Source organism: Cebus imitator, unplaced genomic scaffold (assembly GCF_001604975.1).
Source record: "Cebus imitator isolate Cc_AM_T3 unplaced genomic scaffold, Cebus_imitator-1.0 Scaffold399, whole genome shotgun sequence".
In the NCBI taxonomy this organism is placed as follows: domain Eukaryota; kingdom Metazoa; phylum Chordata; class Mammalia; order Primates; family Cebidae; genus Cebus; species Cebus imitator.
In genome coordinates this window covers 600,372-621,721 of record NW_016107714.1, presented here as the reverse complement: position 1 = coordinate 621,721, position 21,350 = coordinate 600,372, and the positions used below count along the sequence as shown (strand labels likewise).

Sequence of the window (21,350 nt, the reverse complement as noted above, 5' to 3'; positions counted from 1 at the left end):
AAAAAAAAATTCCAAAGCAGTGCTGGAATATGAGGAAGGGTTTATGTACACTACTTTGGACCTGATGCCTAGCAATTTCCCTTCTAGGAGAAAATCCACCATTCCCACTTCAGTCATACGGTTCATGTGGGAAACTGAGGCTCAGAGACAGCAGAACTGGGCAGTGGCAGCAGGATATTGTGGCAGGTAGTAGCAATCAGGGGACTTCACGCTGTGGTCTCACACTGCCACCCTGCTTTTCTCTTTGCTCACAGAGAACATTCAGATGGCTTTCTCTAGCAAGGTAGAAAGGCTCTCAAATAAGCAAGGAACATACTTTGATTGACAGCTATTGTGGCATTAGGGCTGGACAAGGAGACAGGCAGTGCACCAGCCAACTCCCAGTGGATACTAGACACGAGGAAGAAAGCACAGTGCTGCCAGGGCAGCCCCTCCCTCTTTCCTCCATTAGGAGGATTCCTGAGCCTGCACACCTGTTCCCTTTGTGCATCCTGAAGGGACAGCCCCTGCCCCAAACCTTCCTATGCCCTCACCAAACCAGATGAAGCTCACCTTCAAATTCCTGTGTGAAGTGAGAAACAAACCTCAAAACTAATGTCTCTGAAATTAATGTCCAAATGATTTGAACAAAACCTGGGTAGGTAGAAACCAAAGGGTTTCACTTTAATGTTTGGCAGTAAATTCTCAACTGGTCTTTCCACCTGTGCTACAATCCACTATGAAGCCAATTATTCCATTCTTGTAACAAGTCCCATTCCACATTCCTCTGACTTCAGACATGCTTGCTGATGTACACTCCTCTCCATAGAATGCCCAGGCTGTCTTCGCAGGCCGAAAGCTTTATTTCCCTAAACCTGCCCTGTGCCCATGGAAACTGCTCTCCAGTTCTCAGGATATTTACATTATGTCCTTCCACCTCTTACGTCTTTATATTTTGTGGCTTCTTCCCTCTGCCTCAGATACTCCTTGGTAGTCCTGCTATTCTAAATCCTACCCCTATCCTACCCCTTCACTGCATCTTCAAAGCCATTTTCTCCACAAAGCTTTTATTTAACACACAGGGCCAGCAGGTAACCCATGAACATTTGGAACAAAGTAATCCTCCAAATAAGGGTGATTTTTCTTTCACTGAACCCCTCCCTCCCTTTGTGCTTCTTTTTGGAGCCTCACATTCTTCTGAATTTGTTGAATCCCCAACCAGCTGGAAATTACCTAAGGCCTGAAACTGTTTCTGGCCTAGGATGTGCTGATCTTCCTGGGACTAAGGGGTTTCCTGGGTCACAGATCTTCTGTGGTAAAACCAAGAAAGTCTCTGGTGACCCAGCATGTGTTGATCTCCCTTAGTCTTCCCAGCCTTTGATTCCGTGGATTATTAACAGAAACTATAATGTTGGATTAATGTGTTGGCTTGGCCGTGGCCTCCAAAACATGTTCTTTTACATGTCTGCCACCGGCAGGCCCTAGATCCAGGGATGAGCCTTTTCCGCCAAGGGAAAACTCCATGTGATCTAGGAAGAAACTGAGGACTTTCAACCAGAAGATAAATTTCCTATCTGAAAGAGGTCAACCCTGAAATATGGAGGCTGAAGACCCTTAGAGAAGCCACAGAAGGGACTGAAAAAAGAGGGGCAGAGTTGCTTTTTTAATGGGGCTTCCAGCTCCAGCTTTTCTTCCTGTCTTTGAGTCTCTGAGCCTCGTTCTAGCTTCGTAAGGTGGGGGACAAGAATGTTCTCCCCGCTGGACTGTTAAGAGTTCAAATGAGGTGTGCATATACCAAGCCCCATGCTGGGTGCCCATAGACACTGTACCTTCCTGGCATGTTCCTCTTCACCATCCCCCAGCACTGTGTCCCTCACTCCCTCCACTCCAGTTTCTTACTTTCTACTCACTGGCTCTCTTCTTCCTTCCCATCTTCCTCCAAACTTCCCATATTCCACTGTCTCTGTCACCATCTTTCTCACTTGTAAAAAAGAAATTCATGAAAAAAAGAGGCCAGGCTGGGCACAGTGGCACATGCGTATAATCCTAGCACTTTGGGAGGCCAAGGCGGGCAGATCACAAGGTCAGGAGATCGAGACCATTCTGGCTAACACAATGAAACCCTGTCTCTACTAAAAATACAAAAAATTAGCCAGATGTGGTGGCACGCATCTATAGTCCCAACTACTTGGGAGGCTGAGGCAGGAGAATCACTTGAACCCAGAAGGCAGAGGTTGCAGTGAGCCGAGATAGTGCCACTGCACTCCAGCCTGACGACAGAGCAAGACTCCATTAAAAAAAAAAAAAAAAAAAAGGCCAAAAGTCAGGATAAACCTAGAAAAATCACTAAGTATGCAAAGTTCTTCTTGCAGGGTTTGGTTTGTTCAAATGCCTTCTTTGTTTTCCTTGCCCCTGCCTTTCTCCAGAGTCAGGATTTGAGGTTTGCAGAGCTATGTGGCAGTGAAATGTAGAATGTTCTCCTGAATTTTGGGCCCATGGAGAAATGAGGCAAAAGTCCTGACATTTTTCCTGAGGACTGTCTGATTTAAAAGAGCTTATTCTCCCCAGGCAAATGCCTCAGCTTTATTGTGCTGAGACAAGCTGAACAAACAAGGAATAAACCTCCCTAGAACACACTGATTAGATTAGCCAGTGAGAACCACTGAAGACGCAGACATTAGATTAAAAAACAGAAAATGAATGTTACTTTTACAGTAGCTATGAATAGACAAAGAGTTTTTGGTTTGAAAATAGTTGGTGAGGCAATAGAGGAGGGGCTATGTTAATGGCAGAGGTAGAAAAAAACGAGAGGTAGATGGTTCCAACTGCAAGGTCCACCCTAAAAGGATTGGAGTCAGGGCCCAGGAGCCACAGGCCACTGCACTGGGGTGAGTAGAATGGATTTTACATACATAAAGTTACAGCGTGGTTGTAGGTTCTTGTTTGGGAATGTGAGTGAACCAACAGTAGTACAGGCAAGATTCCCCAGCCCACCGAGAGTCAAGTGAAAATTCTATTGTTTTTTGCCAAAGACCTGTGCAAGACTTAGAGCAAAGATAAAGAGTAACCTGATTGTTGAAATTAACCTATAAATATTCCAACATAGCAAAGGACAAGTAATAGAATGATGAGGTTGTCCTGTAGTAGTATTGCGATTTTGTCCTGCTCTGTTCCCCTACTCCAGTTTTCTCTGTGAGGGGAGCATGTAGTGTGTGCACATTTGTGCAGTGTCAGACTTCTAAAGCCAGGGATTGAAACCTACATCTAGTTAGACCTCTGCACAGAGGGTTGGACCTGCCCTATATCTAGTTAGACCTGCCACAGAGAACATGGCATTTAAAAACTACCCTTTTGAGCCATGGAAGTCACAGGGGTTGATAGTGTATTTCACACTTCTTCTAATTCAATAAGGGTTACTTATGGTGTCTCCTCTGAGTCTCCTAGGAGTCTAGAAAACATGAGGCTTGTATAAGAATCCACACGTCAACTAAGCTTTCTGGCCCAAAGAAGGCATCGTTACCGAGGATTTGTTTTCTGAGGTCTTTAGAGAGTGAGAGGGAAGAAATACATGAGGAGCCAGAACTAGTCCCCATCTCTCTCCCTAGAAGTGAAAGACTGCATAGGTCTTAGGTATCAGGACTCCTGGAGATCACCTGGCTTTCCAAACAGCTTGTGATAAAATCCTGACTTAGAAACCCAGTGCCCTTAGCTTTGTGAGCTTCTGTCCCTGAGAAATGGTGTTTTACCCTCCCTCTAAGCAGGCATCCCAGGATTTGGAATTCAGCTGTGAGCTCATGAGCTGAGGGATGTTTCCAGGAGTACCTTGAAGACCACCCAGGTATGCACTCCGCACTTCCTTTGTTTTGGATGGACCAGTCTAAGGAGAGTCGTCTTTTTCCACCCCATGGATGGCACTCAGCAAATGGCTTGTTGCTTGACTGAATGCCTGCCCACATCCTCTCCAGTCAAGTTTATCTCCCAGAGAGGCAGTAACTAAGCACTCAGCATTGGGGACACTCATACGTCTCTTTTACCTCCACTGAACTAGAAGTAGGAATGGTGGCCATGTCAACAGAGGAAATAACTGTAGCACAAGGGATGTCACAAGAAACAGTAGAATGTGTTCTGCAATGTTACCATTTCCCAAACCAGAATCAACTGGTCTTGGGTTTCCTTCTCTCATCCATCATCTGTAGAAAACTTTGTTTCTTGAGCTACTTAAGATCTACTTCCCTATCTTAAGAGGTAGGCTCCATGCTTCTTCTGCTAATTTATTATTTCAGAAGTATATAATTTAGACAATTTTATATAGTTTTGAGGACAGGAGCCCTGTAAGAGTCTCTTACTCAAAAATGGATTCAGCTTGGTTTGAGGTTTAATAGGTCATTGCGATACTCCCTTCTGGTATCACAGGACATAAGCTGGGTGGCTGAGTCCCCCTTTTGTGTCTTACCCTTCCTTTCCTTACGTCAGAGTGAGAGCAGCCCTGATGGAGAAACAGAATTCCCATCCATGCTTACTTCATTTCTGCCCCTCTTACCCTAAGTCTGGGCAATTTGCAACATCATTTTATATTAGACTTCCTAGATGACAGACTCTTTTTTTAGGAAAAGTCAATTCAAGCCACCCAAGACTTAGGATTCCTTGCACTGTCAGGCCTGGTATGAGCACAGTAATGGCATGGGCTGCCTGATGTGGGGCAGTCCCTCTTAGCAATTCAGTCAGCAGCCATCTCAGTGCCCCCTGTGTACATTCAAGGCACTTTGCCAGGCTGTGGGAACAATGTGGGGTTAAAATGCATATGGTCCTTGCCTTCAGAAAGCTTAAAATCCAGAGTCAAATACAACGTTATTTAACCGATGTGTGTTAATTAACAATTAAAGCTAATATTGTGCACTGTTGCCATTGAACGAACATGACTTAATGGGGTAAAATCAGAAAGCAACTTGATTTTTGCCTCTTACTGCTCTTTTACATTTATTCTCTTTTTGAGTTGGAGTCTTGCTCTGCTGCCCAGGCTGGAGTGCAGTAGCACAATATTGGCTTACTGCAACCTCCACCTCCCGGGTTCAAGTGATTCTCCTGCCTCAGCCTCCTGAGTAGCTGGAGTTACAGGCACATACCACCACGACCAGATAATTTTTGTATTTTTAGTAGAGATGGGGTTTCACCATGTTGGCCAGGCTGGTCTCGAACTCCTGACCTCAGGTTATCCACCCACCTTGTCCTCCCAAAGTGCTGAGATTACAGGTGTGAGCCACCGCACCCAACCTCTTCTACATTTATTCTGTGGGACTAGCTCTTGCTCTGCCCCTTAATGAAACTTAGGCAAGTCACATGATTGTTCCAGCCACCCTTGGTCTCAGTCTCCTTTTAATAATTATAATTTCCAGTCCTACCTAATGATACCACTTCAATCCTGATGTGGAGTGGAACCTCTTCTGGTGCTGCTAAAGAACAGAAGCCCATGGTGGATGGTGGTCTGGATGGGAAGAAATCCCTGGTTTCCACTCTTCCTCACTTATTTAGCTAACTGTGGTCCTCAACCCCTTCAGGGTTGTTGCCTGGAAGAGAAGAGGTGAGGGGAATAGGAAAACTATAAGTTTATGATCTCCAGCTCACCAGTGGAATGTGGTGATTCTTTCACAGGTCCCTGCTATAATTCCTCTGTTATTCCCCTCAAAGTCCAGCTTTTTCCACCCCTGTCAGAATCCCTTTCCTACACCCACCCCAGTAATCTCATCCCCATGGCCCCATGGGAATTTCTCTGCTCTCACCCCCACCCATCATCTCTTTCCTGCCCATTTCTCCTCCATCTTGGATGAAGCTACCATCTTCCCCTGGTCCTGGTTCAGCCTTTCCTCTCTACTCAGAAACATGAATCTCCAAAAAGCCAGCCAGCAAAACAGAGCAGGTCTGCCTGGCATAGAAAATGCCAGAATTTGGAGAACAAAAGCCCTTTTTTGGATAGCACCGTTCTTTGTTGTTGCTCATACAACACAGCTCTTTGTGATTAATCTATATTTAACATAGCTCCAATCAGAGTGATAAAGGAGTATTTTTATTATTAAAATGATTTCCTTTTATGGCAAAATAAGCATAAGATTGACCATTTTAACTATTTTTGGATGTACAAAATTCAGTGGCATTAATTATATTCACATTGTTCTGTAATACAACCACCACTACCATCCATTTCCAGAACGTTTTCATCATTCCCAGCTGAAACTTTGTACCCATTAAACACTAACTCCTCATTTTCCATGGTCCTAGGCCCTAGGAGCCATTACAGTTCTAGGTGCCTCATATAAGTGGACTCAGACGGTATTTGTCCTTTTGTGTCTGACTTATTTCACTTAGCATAATGTCCTTAAGTTCACTCATGTTGCAGCATATGTCTGCATTTCATTCCTTTTTAAGGCTGAATCACGTTTGCATGTATGTACCACATTTTATTTATCCTTCTGTCAATGAATATTTAGGTTGTTTCCACATTTTAGCTATTATGAAGAATGCTGATATGCACATTAGCATATAACTATCTGTTTGAGTCCTGGCTTTCAATTCTCTTGGGATATACCCGGAAGTGGAATTTATTTAATTGTTCTTGAATAGGGAATACCTCTGTATGATGGACAATATAAAAAGTACAAGAAGTCATACAGTTCCCCGAGCCCCCACCTCCAAGTTCCCCTCCCAGGTAGCATCACTGTAACCAGTGCCTGTGACTTCTTCACTGGAGAGACCATGTACCCATAAGCACCCTTTACACAGGCATGATGACAGCCATAAGCACTCTTCTACACTTTCCCTTTTTTCTACTTAACAATATTTCTTTTTAAAAAGTTTTAAAATTTATTTTTTTTTCTTCAACTTTTAAGTTTAGGGGTACATATGCCAGATGTGCAGGTTTGTTACATGGGCAAATGTGTGCCATGGTGGCTTGCTGTACAGATCACCCTATCACCTAGGTATTAAGCCCAGCATCCATTAGCTATTCTTCCTGATGCTCTCCCTCCCCCCAGCAATATTTCTAAAAAAATCATTCCATAGCGCCATTTAAAGAATATCCTCATTCTATTTAGAAGCTTCATAGTTTTCCAAAGTAGAGACAAAACTTGTTTTTCTTTTTTTTTCTTATTTATTTATGAGACAAAATCTTGCTCTTGTCCTCCGGGCTGAAGTGCAATGTTGCAATCTTGGCTCACTGAAACCTCTGCCTCCTGGGCTCAAGCTATTCTCCTGCCTCAGCCTCCCAAATAGCTGGGATTACAGGCACCTGCCACCATGCCCAGCTAACTTTTGTATTTTTAGTAGAGACAGGGTTTCAACATGTTAGCCAGGCTTGTCTCTTACTTTTGACCTCAGGTGATCCGCCCACCTCGGCCTCCCAAAGTGCTGGGATTAGGCATGAGCCACTGTGCCCTTTTCTTTTCTTTTTAAAACCAATCCTTTATTCATGGACATTCAGATTGTTTCCAGTGTTTTGCCACCACCAACAATGCTGTGATAATAACAGCCAGCATTTCCTGAATGCTTACCATGTGCCAGACCCTTGTTAAAATCCTTCCTGCGTATCATATTTAATTCTCACTATAACTGTGACATAAGCACAGGGAGGTGAGTGTCTCAAACCACATCTCTGTTTTTATCCACAGATGGGAATGTGTCTGTAAGATAACTTTCCAGATAAAGAGTTGCTGCTACCAAAAGGTATGTCCATTTTATTTATTTATTTTTATTTTTGAGATAGAATCTTGCTGTGTTGCCCAGGCTGGAGTGCAGTGGCGCTATCTCAACTTACCACAACCTCTGCCTACCAGGTTCAAGCGATTCTCATGCCTCAGCTTCCAGAGTAGCTAGGACTACAGCCACCACGCCTGGCTAATTTTTGTATTTTTTTGGTAGAGACGAATTTTACCATGTTGGCCAGGCTGGTCTCGAACTCCTGGCCTCAAGTGATCTGTCTGCTTCCGCTCCCCAAAGTGCTGGGATTACAGATGTGAGCCACCATGCCAGGCCAGGTACGTCCATTTTAAAGTTATGTAAATACTGCCAAACCGGCCCCATCGAGGATGTGCCCATCTGCATCTCACTGGCAAGTAGATATATGAGTGCCCATTGCCTTCCTCTATCATTGTTGAAAATTTTCTTGATATCTGCCAATCTGAAAGGTGAAAAATAGTATTTCATTGTGGCTCCGATTTGTTTTCTTTTCCTTTAAGTGGATGAGGTTGAGCATGTTTTCAAATGTTTAGTCCATTTGTTTTATAATGGGGTTTTAAAAACTTGATAAAATGCTTCCAGTGTTGACCTAGAATAGTCAATGGACAAGGTAGTCTGGATTCCTTTACATTTTAATTTTACTTATAGATTTTTAAAATAGTTAATACAGTTACAAGATTCAAAATTTTAAAGGAGTATAAGAGTAGAGACAAACCCCCAATCCGTGTGTCTCCCCAGTGCCCAATTCCTGTCCCCAAACACAATCAGGCCTCCATTTGCCTCAATTTCTCCCTCCTGTGTCCATGGGCCACACCATTATCCTTAGCTGCTCCATCTCTGAAATATTAAATTCAAACATTCCACTCTGATCTCGCCACTGTCCCCTTAACCACCCAGCACCTGACATTCAACCTCATCATGACTCCTCTCTTGACATCCCACCTGCCCTTGACCTGACCTTCCTTTCCCATCTAGCTGAGGTTCTCTGCTCTCCAGAGGCTCCATGTTGGGCCCCACTGGCCTCCAGCCACACTTGTCTGGAAAGCTTTACTTTCTGTTTCACGATACCTAGTTTAGAGTCAGCCTACCCAGGGATTACTCTCATTTAAAAGTCTTGGCTGGGCTTGGTGGCTCGTGCCTGTAATCCCAGCACTTTGGGAGGCCAAGGCAGGTGGATCATGAGGTCAGGAGTTGGAGAGCAGCTTGACCAACATGGGGAAACTCCATCTCCACTAAAAGTGCAAAAATTAGCTGGGTATGGTAGCGTACACCTGTGATTCCAGCTTCTCAGGAGGCTGAGGCAGGAGAATCACTTGAACCCAGGAGGGGGAGGTTGCAGTGAGCCGAGATCGTGCCATTGCACTACATCCTGGGTGACAGAGTGAGACTCTGTCTCAAAAAAAAAAAAAAAAAAGAAATCTTAAGCAGAGTAACCATATAATTTACTGTTCAAACTAGGACCCTTTTAAGAATGAAAGGAACACTATTTATTATGAAGCCAAGACAATATAGGGAGATGGCTACTGTCCAAGGCAGATTGGGATGCAAATTCAAGCTCAGTTGTAAGGAACAATTACATTTAATTTCAGAGCAGAGTTCAATAATATGTGCTGAGCCCAGCAAATGATTTAAGTTGCTGCCTTTGTTTACTGCCCAAGCTTCTCTTCTAAATGAATTTTTTAAACAGTGCATTTCTGCAACACTATTTTCTTAAAAATCTATCCTTTAGAATATCAGTTTCAGCACCTAAAGTGTGTGACAAAAATTAGTTTTTAAAAAAAATTATCCTTCGTCTATACTTGAGCCCCCCCTTCAAAAAGGTGTTGACCCTTAATCCCATTCAGTTCTGAGTTTCCTTTGCAGTTTCCATTTTGAGTTTGAAGTGGGTGGAGTGCAGGGTTCTAGACTCTCAGGGACCTGCAAAGGGTCCTGCCCTTGATGTCATCTATCCTGGTCCTGGGTCGTTGGTGCCTAGAGGTTATTGTGGAGGTCAAAGTCTCTCTCCACCTCTTCATGCAGCCTCAGGGAGCTTGCCTAGGGTCCTCTTGGCCTAGATACACCCAGCAGCCATTCTCTTTTCCTCTGGGAAGCAAGACACAGGCCCTCTTCTGTTCTTAGATCCACAGATCGTGATGGATGCTGCTTGGAGAGGCCGAGAAGCATCCCTCACCATCTGTGGAACTGAGAACAGAAGATTTGGGACCTCAGCCTCCAGGACCTAGCAAAGTCAATGTTTCTCAACTTCCATCTGGCCCTTCTCCTTGCCCTGGGAAATTCTTCTTGGATATGAGGGGTAGGGGACAACCTTGATCTTTCTCATGACCATTTTCTCCCCTACTTTGGTTTAGGTCTAGGCCAGAAGTCTTTTCTACTCCCCTAAGGAAAGAGGCTTCTTCCCTCTTCTTTCTGTTTTCACACACCCTCCCTGCAGCAATGAGCATAGAGTGGCCTGGCTATTTGAGGCAGGGAAGGGAGAGACATAAAGGGAATATCAGGCTGGAGGAGGCATTGGCTAATATTTCAGAGCATTATCTTGCAAGGCATATAAAAATATCTTTTAAAAGATGTGCTTTCAGTTTTAACTATTATGATTTTATAATGTTTCAGATCTTGTAGGCAAGACTCCCTACTCCCATCCCCCAGGCCAGGGCAGCCAGTTATCAGCTGTGCGAACTAGGGCAAATTTTGTTATCCTCTCTGAGCTTTAGTTTCTTCTTCTGTAAATGAGGATAATAGTAGTTCATATCAGTGCTTCCACTTGCCAAGCAATGTTCTCAATGTATTATTCATGTTAGCTCATTTAATACTGACCATAAACCTATGGGATAGCTGCTATTATTCCCATTTTACAGATGAGGAAGCCACTTCTTGAAGTAGTAGGTAACTTGCCCAAAGTCATGTGATCTGCTCTTAACCACTACCCCAGTCTTTCATAAATACTAATAATGACCTCAGCCAGGCTTAGTGCCTCACACCTGTAATTTCAGCACTTTGGGAGTTTGAGGTGGGAGGATTGCTTGAGCCCAGGAGTTTGAGATCAGCCTGGGAAACACATTGAGAGCTCATCTCCACAAAAAATTAAAAAGTAGCCTGGACTGGTGGCACCTGTGTATGGTCCCAGATACTTGGGAGGCTGAGGTGGGAGAATCGCTTGAGCCTGGGAAGTCAAGGCTGTAGTGAGCTGTAGTAATACCACTGAACTCTAGCCTGGGTGACAGAGTAAGACCCTGTCTCCAAAATAAATAAATAAATAAATAAATAAATAAAATGACCTCATGAGGTTGCTGTGAGGATTGAGGTAAAGTATGTTAAGCTCTCAGCCCAGAACCTAGAACATAGTAAAAACTCAACAAATTCTAAGATAATACTTCAGCCATAACTTTTTGGTCATTTTCATTCAAAATGTCCTTGGAATTGTATTTAAAATGTATATAAATGTCTGAATTTAAGCGTATGTGCCCTATTCAGTTTTCCCATCCAGAAATATGACGTCTTATTACACGTTTCTTAGCAAAGTTTTGCCATATATCCTCATATAAAACATGCATTTCTAGGCAAGTTTATTTCTAGACGTTTTAGGGTTTTTGTTATTATTGAAAATGAAATCTTTTCCTCCGTTGTATCTTTTGATCAGACAATGCTGGTGTCTCCAGGTTCTTGTTAATTAATCACTTCCCAGATGTCTCTAGAGGGATGGCTTTCCATAGCCCTCTGATTTTAGGTTGACATGAAGATCATTTGGCTCAGCCAGCGATATGCTCTGCCAGAGAGGCACAGGGGCACAGGGTGAGGAGTAGCTTTCCAGGGGTAGCTCAGCTTGGCTGAGGTGATCAGAGAACTGTCCCTTGGCTAAGGAAGTACAGCCTGGGGAGAGGGGAAGGAAGGGGTCAGCCCTTGGCTGCATGCTGGTTCTGGGTCCATTTGGGGATCTGTCTGAAGGATGAGTTCCTAGGTACTCACATTTCTTCTGTGGCCTCAATGATTCCCAATTGTGTTTGCCAAATGATAGCTTCAGTGGCAGCTCCGCCAAGACCCAAGATACCTCCTTGGGGTCTGGCTCACTTAAGTAGCAGGACTGTCCTGCAATGCCTCATCCTTCTCTGTGGGAGATGCGTAGTCTGTGGCGTCACTGAATCAGCTCCCTCCCTGCCTCCACTGCAGGCCTCCAGAGGGCAGCAAAGAGCAGGCGAGAGAAGAGAACAAGACTTGGTTCCTGAAGGAGCAACAGAGACCGCCCCGCTCCTCAGGATAGACACATGAGCCTCTTCCTGAGGGCATAATAATTATAATAATATTATTAGTTAATACGAACTATTCCCTGTGGGGCAGATATCGACCTAAGATTTCACACTGATTGAGATAACCCGTGACATAGATATAATTATTATTCTCGTTTTTTTCAGCTGAGGAAATTGCAGTGAAACAAAAACAAAAAAAAGTTACCCAAGGTCCCACAGTTAATTGAGTCAGGATTTGGACCCAATCATTTATGAGACAGGTTCTATTCTAGATATCAGAGATACATTAGTGAATAAGACAAACTTTCTGCCATATTAGAGGAACAGACAAAAAGTGAACAAATGAATAAACACATGATGTGGTTTTGGATAGAAATGCCATTTAGACAAATAAAGCAGAGTTAAAGACCAGAGAGGGGCATTTTAGATGGGCTGGTCAGGGAAGGTGTTCTTGGGTAGATGCCATTTGAACAAAGAGTTGAATACATGAGGGAGCAAGTCAGGCTGAAGATTGGGGAAGCAGTAAGTGCAAAGGTCTTGAGGTAGGAATGAACCTGGGGTGTTAGAGGAACAGCAAGACTTGCATTGTGGCTGGTGTAGAGTGAGCTAAGTCCACAGCCACAGCAGCAATTGGGCATCTACAGCATCACCTGGGCTTGTCCGCTTACAGTGTCTACAGCATCTCTTTAACATATCTCTCATCTTTTTTCACCTTCCTTCAGAGTGCTGACACCATCGCAGTATGTTCTTTTCTCAACCCTGGACACAGTTCAAAAGTAGCTAAAGCAGACAAGAATCTGGGGCAGCCAGTATTGTACCACCTGCCAAAGCTTGGGACAAACAATCTGGGAGCCAAAAATTATACATACTGGGGTGAGTCTTGCCTAACCTGTGGGGAACTTCTTGTGAATAAAGGTTCTAGATAAGCCTGCCAGGGCCTCCAAGTAAAGCTATAGTCCAACTAACAAGGGCCTAAACCCTGCAAGCCTCTCCAGGGTAGGAAGCTGCTTTTTTCTTCACAGAATTTTGCCCCTATGCCACGGTCCTATGTCAGACCTACCCAAATCCTTCCAGATGTCAAACCCAGGTGGGGTTCAGATGGCATTTAGCCAGGAGATGGAAGGGAATCTGTCACAGTGAGCAGCCATCACCATCCGCCAGGTATCCAAAGAAAATGGAGGCACAGAGGTCAAATGTTGTAAATTACAGTCGTCCCTCAGCATCTGCAAGGGATTGGTGCCAGAACCACCTGCAGATACCATAATCTGAGGATGCAAGTCCTTCACATAAAATGTGACCTATGCACATCCTCTGTTTACCTGAAATCATCTCTAGATTACTTATAATACCTAATACAATGTAAATGTGATGTAAATAGTTTTTCATACTGTATTTTGGGGGTATTTGTATTATGTTTTATTATTGTATTCTTATTTATTTTTATTTTTTCAAATATTTTTGATCTGCTCTGGGTTGAGTCCTTAGATTAGGAAACTCTGGATATAGAGGGCCAACTGTACTAAAAATCTTTATCTCCCCTTCCTGTCAGATCCCTAGCGAGTGAGGTGGGCCTATGTTGAGTGCTCCTTTTGCCTGAGTGAGAGCCTAGAACCAGAGACAAATGCCCCAGTTCAGGATTTCTTGACCATGACACCATTGATAGTTGGGGTCAGATAATTATTTTTTGTGGGGGCCATCCGTGTAGATGTTAGCAGCATTTCTGGCCACTACCTACTAGAGGCCAGAAGTACCCTCTCTCCAGTAGTAACCTTCCTTCCAGTGTTACCAAAATAAATCCAGACATTGCCAGATGTGCCCAGGGAAAGACACCTCTGGCTGAGGTCCACTGGGGCCATTTCTTTCCCTTTCCCCAAGGGCAATGCATGAACCTCAGCTGTTGCCACTCTGGTGGTGAGGAAGGGTTGACAGTATCTGCCAAGCATTTACTCCAGTGCCACAACTGAGTGGCTGACTTGGCATGTCCTTGGCTGTAACATGGGAGGAGGCCAGAGGGCAAGGAGCGAGAGAAAAGGGGTACCCATATCTTCTCTCAATCTTTTTTGGCTCACAAAGCTAAACCACATGGAAGTTGGCCATATGCGTCACAGGACTAGGTCTTTCTTTCCCTCCTGATTTCTCTCTCTTTTATGCACATACATGCCCACACACGTGTGCATGCATGTGCACACACACAGACACCCCTCTGCCATTCTGTGTATTGGCTTTGTTCTCTCCTGATAAAGACAGTTTTTCTTCAGAGATGAAACAGAACTTAGTGCAGGAGGAAGAAGTTGACAAATGGGCTGATTTTGCCCAAGAGATTGGCAAGGCAGGAATAAGAGGTTATGGATATCAATGAGAAAAGAGAGGAAAGGATTCATTATGACGTCCAGACCAGAAGAGAAAGCAAATGAAGCCACGAGGAGCTGGTATATGGGGAGAAGAGGAAGATGCTTGAAGATCGGAGGTCTTCATCCAGTTGAAAAGCAGGAAAGAAGGGAGTCAGAGCTTAGGAAATAATCCACTAAGGGTCCCAACATCTGACCCAGCACTATCAATATGGTGTTTATTTTTGCTTCAGTGATAAGTCCACTTAGACCCATAGAATCATAGGGCAGTAGAGCTTGAAAGAAACTTAAGAGATCCTTGAGTCCAACCCAGTCTGTGTGGGCTCTTTTATTCATTCTTCAGTGCAGGACTTTGAGAATGATGTTTGTTCACAATCCCTCTGTACTTGGAATCAAATGAGAAATAAGATACAGAAGTCCAGCAGCTAGAACTTAAAATAAATTTACAACAGCTAAAACTGACTGGAAAATGTAGTTTTGACTGTACAATTGGGCTTCCTAATCCTTTCCCTCAGAATGAAACTTATCCACCCAGAACTGGAAGATCCCTTATCCCACAAGGCAAGAACCTGCCCTCGGAAGTTTACCATGAAAAGAAGAGGAGAGGAGGGAAGCACAGGCCTTCTGTGGGGAGGCTGTTCCCAGAAGGAAGAAACCCAGAAGAACCTGAGACATGACCTATGCCCATTTTATATGCTCCAGTTCTTCAAGCACATGAACCACTCATCCTCTGCTAGATAGTATGAGTTAGGAGGTAGAGCAGTAAGTGGAGAGTACTTTTCTCAAGGCTTCAGCAAGGACAGAAGTTCCCATTTTATAAAGTGAGGTAAAATTGCTTGGCGGGAGTGAGGTAGATTTCTCCCTAACAGATACCATTTAATAGAGCAAACTGCTTCAAGAACACTGAGGCCCAGAGAGGCGAAGTGATTTCCCAAAGGTACCATGGCTCTGAAAGAATAAGGTTCTCCAGACTCCTAGTCATGAAGTTTTACCATTTCACATGTATAATCAAAGGAGGGCAGGCTCTTCCAGGTTTATCAGCGTAATAGCAACAATAATCTTCTATTTCATCATGCACAAGGATTTCTGACTGCTTCCTTCATCACTATCACTGCCTCCACATCCTCCATCTACACCTTGACACCTCTATCTACACATCACACCCTCATCCACACCTCACCACTACCATCTATACCTCACCACCCTCACCTATACCTCACCACCTACACCATACACCTTAATGTAGACCTCATTGTCTCCATCTAGACATCACCACCACCATCTAGATCTCAACAGTCTCACCTATACCATACCACCTATGCTTATGTCACACACCTCCATCTAGACCTCACCACCTTCATCTAGACATCACCATCTACACCTCACCACCCTCACATATATCTCACTACCTACACCACACACCTCCATCTAGAACTCACCATCTCCATGTAGACATCACCATCACCATCTACACCTCACCACCCTCACCTATATCTCACCACCTACACCTACACCACCCACCTGCAGTTAGACCTCACCATCTCCATATAGACATCACCATCACCATCTACACCTCACCATCACCATCTACACCTCACCATCACCATCTACACCTCACCACCCTCACCTGTACCTCACCACCTACACCTACACCACACACCTGCAGCTAGACTCACTACCTTCATCTAGACATCACCACCTCCATCTAGACCTCACCATCACCATCTACACCTCACCACCCTTCTCCATACCTCACCACCTTCATGGGTACCTCATACCTCCATCTATACCTCACACCTTCATCCATACCTCACACCACCATATACTTCCTCACTATCTCCATCTCCACCTCATACCTCTGTCTGCAACTTACCACTTCCATCTATATCTCATCACTTCCATCTACTCCTCACCACCTCCATCTACATTTCACCTGTCCATCTACACCTCACACTCATCTACATCTGATCACTTTCATATATACCTCATCATCTCCATTTACACCTTACGCCACCATCTATACCTCATCACCTCTATCTATACCTCATACCATCATATATACCTCACCACCTCTCTCTACATCTCATCATCTCTATCTACACCTCGCACCTCCATCTACACCTCACATCACCTCCATATACACCTCACCTTCTTTATCTACATCTTACGCCACATCTATACCTCAACACCTCCATCTACACCTCACCATCTATCTGTCTACATATCCTTGTCTCCATCTACAACTTACCACCTTTATCTACATCTCTTCACCTCTATCTGCACCTCACACCTCCATCTATACTCCATATCTCCATTTATACCTCATCGCCTGCATCTGTACTTTATAACTCTGCCTGTACTTCACACCTTCATCTATGCCACCACCATTTTACTGCTACTTCTACAACCATATCTCTGCCTCTGTCATTTTCTCCATCATTCCCACCACCTCTCCTTTTGTCAACAGACAGACAGCAACCATCCTTTTGGGTGGTGTGGCAGGTGTGGACTAGGAGACTACCTGCATGGCTTTAGTCTAGAGAGGTCTTCAAGGTCTTTGAGATTAAAAAAAAAATGCCTCTAGCTTTTGGTGTCACCTGATCCCTCCAAAAATATCACCTTGGAGCATTTTACAAAGATTGAATCAGAGATACCTAAAAATAAGCACACATGTTTATATAAACTCATTGACCGCAAGTATAGACTGCCACTATTTCTAAGTCATGCCCTAATCTGACAGCTGAACATTTAGGTACTTGCAATGTGATAAGATCTTTTACCGACATCTCAGCAGTCCTCAAAGCTCTAACAATTTAACAGTTGGAGACATTCAAGTGAGCTGTAATTTTGAGCCAACTGGGGTCACCCTAGTACGTAACAACAGGTCCAGGTCCTGGAAATGCCACTGCCCCTCTCTGGGCCCCAATTTTTCATTGTATAAAATGGGCAACCTTGAGATAGGGCTGGATTCTCCAAGTTCTCTTCCAGTTCTATCATCTCTCCAAGACAGAATTCAAAAAGAATCTGGGATAAAAATTATGCAGGGAGATAAAATAGCATTTCAAAATCAAGGCTGGAATATATCACTGCCGTAAAACGATCACCAAGTTAAAATCAAGAAGAAAGTTAGAGCAAAGGCATCTGCCTATGATCATGGCCAGCCCTGTTCAGACCCTGCTATACCCTGATCTGTCAGTCAACCAGGCATCCATCCCTGACCCTGCAGAAGCGTCCCTCCCCCCACCTTGGTCACATGGCTGGCCGCCACTGAGCCTCAGAAGTCAATCTCCAATGCCCCAAATACTGTTCAGCCTGGAAACCACAGAGAGCCCTTCTTGCCACCCAACAGGAACAGAGCAAGTGGTTCTGGCCTCCCTGAGATTTGGATCCTGGTTCCCAGAGCTAAGAACACAAAGGTAAGTGTGCAGCTGGAAGCTTCAGAGAAAGTAGACAGAACTATGCAGATAAGGGAAATGTGCTTCATAGCATGAACACAGAGTATTTAAGAGTGAGCTTCACACACACTGAAGAGGAGAATACCAGGAAAGCTGGACAAATCTTCCAGATGAGTATAGAATATTTGATTTTCCTTTAAAAATTATACTGTTTTTGTCACCCTGGTGCCTTGAGGTTTTTGGGTGCAAAACCTCAGTCCAAATTAACAGAAATTACAGGAGACTTGTTCTGTCTGACACTATGGTGAGTTAGTTCTATCTTGTTCTCATCTAATAGAACTGAATCTTTCTCTTCTAGGCACGTAAATTTCTGTTGTCTTTATCAAATGTGTTAGACTGGCTGAAATATTTATGAAGCAGCAAAAACCCTGTGACTTAACCTCTTTCCCAGAAAACCATGGGAAAATTAATTACATCTGCTAATGTAGCATCTCAGGATAGAAACAGAATAATGGCTAGTCTCCTTTCATTACACATTTTCGTTTTTAGGTTTTGGATATGGTACTTGGTTTTACTACTGCTAGTTTTCTTAGGGATATTTGTTTTGTCCTTTCTCTCCTGGGGCATGCTTGGGTGTTTCAGTCTGCAGGGCCCCAAGGCAATGGACAAGCTACGGGTTGAGAGGGTGGCCTTTCCCGGGCTTCTAGCTTAGCTTTCTAAAGCACAGCATGACCCCGTGTCATTCTTGTCGATTCAGTTCACAAAATAATCCCAGATAAGCCCTTGGGGAAGTCCTTTTCTGAAATACTTTGGGCTGTCAGAGGGGTGCATCAGACACCATGTTGGCTGGTGTAGAGTTCATAGATATCAAGGTCAAGTGGCTTAAAAGATGCTGTGGAAAGAAAAGCGCTCCAAAAACTGACCAGCGAATGTGGCACAACCTTTTTACTAGTTACTTTTTTCCCAGAGACATGGATGTCTAATCTTAAGGATTCATTACCATGCTTTACCCTTCTTTCTCAGTAAACTATTTTGTTCTGTTCCCAGTATCTAGTGCAAATATCTGGAACAAAGTGGATACTCAATAAGGATTTGTTGGATTGAGCTGATGTGCCCTTGTGGATAGGGAGTGGGTGGGTACCTAAACACTGAATGACTCCATCATCAGGGTTCTGATGGCTAAAACATGCCATACATCTTTAAGGCTAGCTGTGTTACCACCTCCTTGCTGCTTTGGACATGTAGCCTCCTTGGGTAGGGACCTTTGTTTATCTGTTTGCTAGGGTAGCACTCTGCTTTTTGCTCTTACAGCTCAGGGTGTTTATTTATTTAGAGACAGAGTCTTGCTCTGTCACCCAGGCTGGAGTGGAGTGGCATGATCTTGGCTCACTGCAACCTCTGCCTCCCGGGTTCAAGCAATTCTTCTGCCTCAGCCTCCTCAGTAGCTAAGATTACAGGTGTACATCACCACACCTGGCTAATTTTTGTAATTTTAGTAGAGATGGGGTTTCACCATGTTGGCCAGGCTGGTCTCAAACTTCTGACCTTGCGATCTGCCTGCCTCAGCTTCCCAAAGTTCTGGGATTACAGGTATGAGCCACTACACCTGGCCCAGGTGTTAATTTTGTCAGTAGGATTTTGAATTCTCAGGGATCCCAGATGTGATTCCAGACTAGTGGTAGGGGCAATGAAATGAAAAGTGACTTTTAACTCAGGACAGAGAGAAGTTGGTGTGTTCCCTCACTGTAAAGCCATACTCAACACCAAGGTGATCTATAATCTAAAGATGGATGAGAGAAGAACAGTGAGCTAGTTGGGCAGGGAAGGAACTGGTGTTACAAATTCTTTCATTTGCTTCATGCCAGAGGCTGATGTATTGCTAGCACAATTCCTTTGGCAAGATAATGTAGTGCATGATTGTACTGGTTAGTGGTCTTTGGATGCAAGTAATTCAAATCAGCTGAAGCTAGTTGAAGAGAAAGAGGGTTTTTAAAAGAAATTTTCATTTTTTAAAACATCAAATTCCTTTTTATCAAGGAGGAATTTATTATAATACCAGGGAAGTCTTGTGGGCAAGAGTTCAGCCAGGCCTAAAGAAGGGCCTGGAACCCAGAAGTGGAAGACTGTCAGTAACCCATACCAGACCTCCTCTATTTCTCACATCTTTACTTCTCTTTTGTCTCTCTCCCTCCTTCCTTCTCCTTTCCTCCTTCCCTCACCTTTCCTCCTCCTTCTCCCTTCCTCCTCCCTTCCTCCTCCTTTCCTTTCACTTCCCTTTCCTTCCTTTCCTTTTTCCTCTCCTTTCCCTTTCTCTTTCCCTTCCCCTCCCTTCCCTTCACTTCCCTCCTTTTTTCCTCCCCTTCCCCTCTTCTTTCCTTCCCTTCCTTCCCTCCTTCCTCCCTTCCTCCTTTCCTCCTTTCTTTCCTTCTTTCCTTAGGTTTGGTAATCAAAAATAATCCAGTTTCAATCCTGGCTCCACCATGGCTGATTCTGTGATCCAGGACAAATCACTTAACTCTTAGTCTTCATTTCCTCATCTGTAAAATGGGGGTGAAAATTATATACCTCTCTGAATTATAGTGGGGATTAAATAAGATGATGAAAGCAAAATACCTGACATTCAACTAATATACATTATATGAAATGCTAGAGGTAGAAATTCTGTTTCATGAATTAGGTTGGGACTTTTATGGTAGGCAGTATAGTTGTCAATCAGAGCAGTTGGTAATCCAAACATTTCCCCAGGGCCAACACTCAGCTTGAGATGGATGGACTCCTTTGAAGATCATGTGGGGGAGTTTGGGTTCTTCTCCTACTTCTGCATATTCTTGGGAGGGAGCTTCTCTCAAGTTGTGAGAAGGTGGGATCTAGTACAGAGGAAATGAGGCAGGAATGGTCTCAGCCAGTCCAGACTGGAAGGGATTCAGCTACCTGAATATTACAGCTACATTATAGCTCCACACTTCTATAGTTTGTAGAGTTCTCATCTATGTTTGCATATGTAGTGATAACCAGGCATTTCATTATTTTTCCAACAAACTTTACTTTGTTTTCCAATCCGAGAATCCATAGTACTTCAAATAGGAAATAACATATTTTTAAAACATGTTGGAAAGCTCTATTTCATTTTCTTTAGTCAGGCACTCGTGGTTGCAAACATGAGAAACCCAAATCAAACATGAGAAAAAATAAAGTGAATTTAACAGCTCAACACAACTGAGAAGGGCAGGTCAAAATTAACTGACTCAGGAAGTCACAGTGTTATCTGGACTCTGTTTCTCTACTTTTCTTGAATGCTTCCCTCCATGTGACAGGCAAAATAGTAACTCCCAAGCTTATCAGCTTAACAATGCCAGAGTGAGCAGAGTTTTTGGATGAATCAAGCAGAAATGTCCTGGGAAGAATTCTGATTGGCCCGGCCAGGGACATGGGATCATTCTTGAACCAATCTCTGTGGCTGGAATGGAGTTTCATTGCTTTTTGGGGTGTGTTTGGCCAGCCTGGGCCACATGGCTTTTCCTGCAGAGGCTTGGGGAGACATGGAGTCACCCCCTAAACATTTGAAGGTGGTTCTCTATGTGAAAAGAAATCTGTTACTCAGCTTCTCTGTACTCGTCACACCATACTGGAGTAGGAAGACATCAGCTTTTTTTTTTTTTTTTTTT

General features: G+C 43.8%; 1 protein-coding gene across 7 annotated transcripts in view; it reads left to right on the top strand.

The window, feature by feature from the left end:
- SLC4A5 (solute carrier family 4 member 5) overlaps positions 1-21,350 on the top strand; it is a 136,674-nt gene that overhangs the window by 2,154 nt on the left and 113,170 nt on the right. For 5 of the 7 annotated variants that reach the window (XM_037731420.1, XM_037731418.1, XM_037731416.1 and 2 more), the window contains exon 2: positions 12,665-12,815. In XM_037731420.1, the coding sequence (XP_037587348.1) occupies positions 12,665-12,815 (151 nt within the window). Of the gene's footprint in view, positions 1-7,642; positions 7,693-12,664; positions 12,816-17,516; positions 17,707-21,350 lie in introns of those variants that run through there. The other 2 variants (XM_037731422.1, XM_037731421.1) reach the window with 2 other exon arrangements.